The 5,000-nt window shown below is 38.3% G+C and overlaps 2 protein-coding genes across 3 annotated transcripts in view; one reads left to right on the plus strand and one right to left on the minus strand.

Moving 5' to 3' along the window:
- Positions 1 to 5,000, plus strand: part of LOC135226670 (uncharacterized) — a 126,324-nt gene that overhangs the window by 65,248 nt on the left and 56,076 nt on the right. Inside the window, exons 17-20 of the mRNA XM_064266380.1 lie at positions 97 to 174; positions 307 to 645; positions 1,064 to 1,146; positions 2,851 to 3,064. Of these exons, the coding sequence (XP_064122450.1) occupies positions 97 to 174; positions 307 to 645; positions 1,064 to 1,146; positions 2,851 to 3,064 (714 nt within the window). The remainder of the gene's footprint in view (positions 1 to 96; positions 175 to 306; positions 646 to 1,063; positions 1,147 to 2,850; positions 3,065 to 5,000) is intronic.
- Positions 2,639 to 4,743, minus strand: LOC135194864 (pro-resilin-like). Of its 2 annotated transcripts, none has more exons than XM_064221053.1 (3): positions 4,629 to 4,743; positions 3,237 to 3,284; positions 2,639 to 3,106 (listed from the first exon to the last, which is right to left on the minus strand). In XM_064221053.1, the coding sequence occupies exons 1-3, from the start codon at positions 4,638 to 4,640 to the stop codon at positions 2,834 to 2,836; spliced, it is 333 nt and encodes a 110-aa protein (XP_064077123.1). In that variant the 5' UTR covers positions 4,641 to 4,743; the 3' UTR covers positions 2,639 to 2,833. The 2 variants fall into 2 exon arrangements, with proteins under 2 accessions (XP_064077123.1, XP_064077122.1); XM_064221052.1 differs by having other exon boundaries at positions 3,225 to 3,284; positions 4,629 to 4,687.

A 5,000-nucleotide genomic window follows, 5' to 3' on the forward strand; every position in this document is an offset into this window, starting at 1 on the left:
ATATAATATTATATATCATAGCTCTGTTATTCAGGATAAACCTAGACAAAGTTTAAAACTACTACAAATCAGCACTAAGGAAAGATTCTCTTTCAGATTGTAATGATCGTTTTGGGTCTGGCTGCCTTTGTCGCAGCTGACAGCAGGGAGACCTACTCTTATGCAGCCCCAAGAGTGAGTATTCCAGTGATATTTATCAAGTAATTTTGTCAAATACCATTTCTCGCATCGCTGAGTTATTTAGTATCTTTGATATGGAGTTATTTATGTGAATATTTTTAATGATTTTACTTTTCCTCACTTTAGGCTTCATCTGGCTCCGAGGAATCCTACGAATCCAGCGAGGCCCAGTACAGCTTCAACTACGCCGTGAAGGACGAGTCCTCCGAGAACGACTTCGGCCACCAGGAGACCCGCGACGGAGACAACACCCAGGGATCCTACTACGTCCAGCTCCCCGACGGCCGCCTGCAGACCGTCAAGTATTACGTCGACGGAGACTCCGGATATGTGGCTGAGGTTACCTACCAGGGCGAGGCTCGATTCCCAGACTCAGCCTCCTACGAGTCCAACGAGTCCTTCGAGGCTCCCAGATACGCCCCACCAAGGCCCCGTTACTCCGCCCCCGACTCCAACGAGTCCAAGTAGATTTTTTTGGAAGGTCCTCAGTGACTCTGGAATGCTAAGAGTTCATGCGTAAATTATTTCACTCACATCATTCTTATTTATGTGAATAAATATATTTCAAATCGACTGTCTTTAACTTACATTATTAAGTATAAGGAGACTTTTTTCTATTAAAATAGTCTGTAATATACCAGCCAAGAGGCCAAGTATTTGACCACTACCTTTTGAGTGAAGTACCTATTGGCTTCAAAAATCCGGTTCTGAAACATCAGTTAAGTCCAACAGTTTTCCTTCTTACACTTTTTCTTGTCTTTCCCAAGCCTGGGCAAGAAATGGGCGTGAGGGTGCCTATTTCAATGGCTCTTTTAAGACAGATGTGGGCCTATCTCTTACCTTGTCGTTATGATAATTTTTTCCTTTTTCTTGTCTTTCCCAGGCCTGGGCAAGAAATGGGCACAAGGTTACCTATTTCAATAGCTCTTTTAAGATAGATATAGGCCTATCTCTTACTTTGTTAAGGTAATTTTTTTCCTATTACCCTTATCCTTCTCTTCTCCAGGCCTGGGCTAGAAATGGGCATAAGATTACATTTTTAAATGGTTCTTGTACGGTGTAGGCCTATCACCTGCCTCTTCTTTAAGGCCAGTATTTTCCCTTTTTCACATTTTTCTTGTCTTCTCCAAGCCTGGGCTGCAAAGGGTATCAAGTTACCCGCTTTCAAGATATTTAAAAAGATACTCAGGTTATTAGGATTCTAGGATATTTCAGAGGAAGCCAGCTATCCTTTCTATGATAACGAAATAGTAGCAAGAAATAAACCAAAACATGAAAGGAATAAAATCGAGGCGTGACCTGACTGAAAATGTTGCACTAATAAACAGTCTTATCTCCAGTTTGACTAAATTAGTTAACCCAGTCACTTAAACTCTTCTTGCTAGAGAAATGGCTTAATATCAGAGAGAGAGAGAGATAGAGAGAGAGAGAGAGAGAGAGAGTACCCAATGAATAGTTACGCTCCAGTTGTGCAAGGATTACCTTGACCGAGCCCTTCCATAATCAATTATATAAAAATGGTGTACGCATTTTGACATAGCACTAAAAACAAACGCCCTTGATTTTTCTCCTCTCTCTCTCTCTCTCTCTCTCTCTCTCTCTCTCTCTCTCTCTCTCGTTTCACCCAGCTATGACCCACCACAACTGACGAACGAATAAGTGATTTATTCACGGATTATCGAACAGAAGATCTTTGCATTATCCTGTCGGGGATCATACGCAGGAGATACAGAGAGAGAGAGAGAGAAAGAGAGAGAGAGAGAGAGAGAGAGAGAGAGAGAGCTGATTTCCCTTTGGAGCTTTATTGAGCTTCTTACAGTCTGTTGACTCTATCCATAAAGCTCTTCAACTAAAAAAAATAAAAAATAAAAAAATTAAAAAAAAAAGAGAGAGAGAAAGAAGGAATGAAAAGACAAATACACTTGACGAGAAATGTAACAGATAAGTGAATAGTTTCTGTGTAATTCACGTCGCCAACTTCAGAAGAAAAACGAATATTAAACTTAACAAAAGTTCCACTACAAATAGCTCAAAATGTCCTCACTATCTATACGAATCGGCACGCTATTACGAACGACGTATTTAAGGAAGAAAATACGTTACATAAATCTTGTATCTCTCACTTAAGTAAACACCGTCTTCTCTTTTCTAAGGCCGCTCCTGAATACTTATGCAAATGGGGCTGTCGGCGAGCAGCCTTTTCGCCATAAATCTTCTGGCCAAACTTGGTTTTGGCCGGGTCAGTTGAGTAGGGAGATTCATATGGGCTATAATGCCTGGGTTTCAGATGCTTTTGAGCAATACTTTTATATTCAATATGCCAAGCTAGTTATTCAGAATAGCAGTGGCTGATTTCCTTTGTAGGATATCATTGACGGCAGGAAATGATACATAGTAGGTTATCATACATCAAGAAAAGCTTATAAAAAGTATCAAAGTAGTAAAAAATAACAAAAAATATGTTTGCAATTTTTAATTTATTTATTTTCATGAACTTAAAAAGGATTAAATTATGTACATTTTTCAAATAGATGAGTCATTTTCTTATTTGCAGTTTTTAATAAATTAACTTGTTTGCACAAATCTGAATAGAATTAAATTATATAATTCTTTAAATAAAATAAATAATTTCCAAGGTAATACATCCTTATATTTACTTGGATTCGTTAGACCCGTAAGAGGCAGAGTCGGGGAATCGAGCCTCTCCTTCGTAGGAGACTGCGGCAACGTATCCGTCATCTCCGTCGACGTGGTAGGACACCTTCTGGAGGCGGCCGTCGGGGAGGTGGACGTAGTAGGATCCCTGGGTGTTGTCTCCTTCGCGGGCCTCCTGGTGTCCAAAGTCGTTCTCGGAAGACTCGTCTCTCACGGCCCAGTTGAAGTTGTACTTGGCCTCGCCGGATTCGAAGGATTCCTCTGAAGATCCCTGGAGGGTCAAGGAGCGAGAGATTAGTTCTATGTAAGGACCTCTCCTTAGTAGGATTCTTGCAAGAATATTCTACAATTTCTATAAACTAATAAATTACTTTGAATTTACTAAATACATTGATACTCACAGGGCGGGCGTAGGCAAGGGCGGCCAAGCCGAGTACAACAAGAAGGACCTGGAAGAAAAAATAAACATTAATAAATATATTAATTTTTTTCTAATGTATAATTATAAATGAATTATTTTTAAAAGCACAGATGATAATCATTAATTTGAAAACTATATTGCATTAGCAGCCTAATCTAGACACGGCAATATTAAGCAGGAAAATAAAATAATCGTTTCAGTTATAGCTTCTGCATTCATATATATATATAATATATATATATATATATATTATATATATATATATATATATATATATATATATGTGTGTGTGTGTGTGTGTGTGTGTGTGTGTGTGTGTGTGTGTGTGTGTGTATGTATGTATACGAGTAGGAATTCGCTGACTTGTTCATCTAAAGGATCATACCATGATTATTTTGCAAAATACCAAAGGTAATCATAAGTTTACCAAAGATACTATAATGATACTAAAGGGTGTTCGTAAAGTCCCAGTACCATTACAAGTGTTTATTGCTCTGAATGGTACTGGAACTTTATGGACACCCTGCATAATTGCAATCTAATTTGAATGCGTGGATTTTAAATATAACTAAATGATACTTTGATCTTTCTGATAACATAAGTGGACCAGTTTGAATCCAAGTTATATTCTTTTTTTTTCCCTCGAGATAAATATGATTTTGAAAATGATACACCATTAGCAGGTTGATTTAAATAGGTGAATATCAAGTCGAATAATAACATGATTGCAGGGAATATTAAGCAGGATAATAAAATGATTCCCGGGAATATTAATCGTGATGATAAAAAGATTTTCGGGAATATCAAGCAAGATAATGAAATGATTCCTGGGAATATCAAGCCTTATATTGAAATGATTCTTGGGAATATCAAGCAGAATGATAAACTGACTCTCGGGAATTTTAAGCAGGATAATGAAATTATTCCTGGGAACATAAGCAGGATAATGAAATTATTCCTGGGAACATAAGCAGGATAATAAGACGATACCTGGGAATATTAAGCAGGATAATTAAATGATTCCCGGGAATATTAAGCAGGGTAATAAAATGATTCCCGGGAATATTAAGCAAAGTATTAAAGTGATTCCCGGGAATATCAAGCAGGATAATGAAATGATTCCTGGGAATACCAGGCAGGATAATGAAATGATTCCTGGGAATATCAAACAGGATAACGAAATGACTCCGGGAACATTAAGCAGGGTAATAAAATGATTCCTGGGAATATTAAGCAGGATAATAAAATGATTCCTGGGAATATTAAGAAGGACAATAAAATAATTCCTGGGTCTTTGGGATAACATAAGTGTGGTCAGTGTGAACCAAGATAGATATTATCTTTCACCCTGAGAGAGAAAGACTAGGTTTACCTTTGAGTTCATGTTGGCGAGCGTCGTCAATCAGAGAGAAACTCTGTCTTATCCTTCATCTCAACTCTATATACATATATATAGATCAAGCATCCTAAATTACCAAAGGCGTGGCCAGGTCGCACACTCTCTGCCAACCCGTTTTTACAAGCTATTTCGACAAACGCAACGGAGACAGCAGGCACCTAACCCACACCGAACTAGGTTTGTTTACAAACACGTTCCGCATTTTTTCCCCTGCAGCTCCCAGTTTCCATCCGGCGAAAATACGCGCTTTGAAGCAAGTACAACTGATGAGCATGTGTCTCGAACTTTAATAGAAACACTTACATACATACACACTAAACAGGAGAACCTATTCCGTCATTCAGA

Source organism: Macrobrachium nipponense, chromosome 15, assembly GCF_015104395.2.
Source record: "Macrobrachium nipponense isolate FS-2020 chromosome 15, ASM1510439v2, whole genome shotgun sequence".
NCBI lineage: Eukaryota > Metazoa > Arthropoda > Malacostraca > Decapoda > Palaemonidae > Macrobrachium > Macrobrachium nipponense.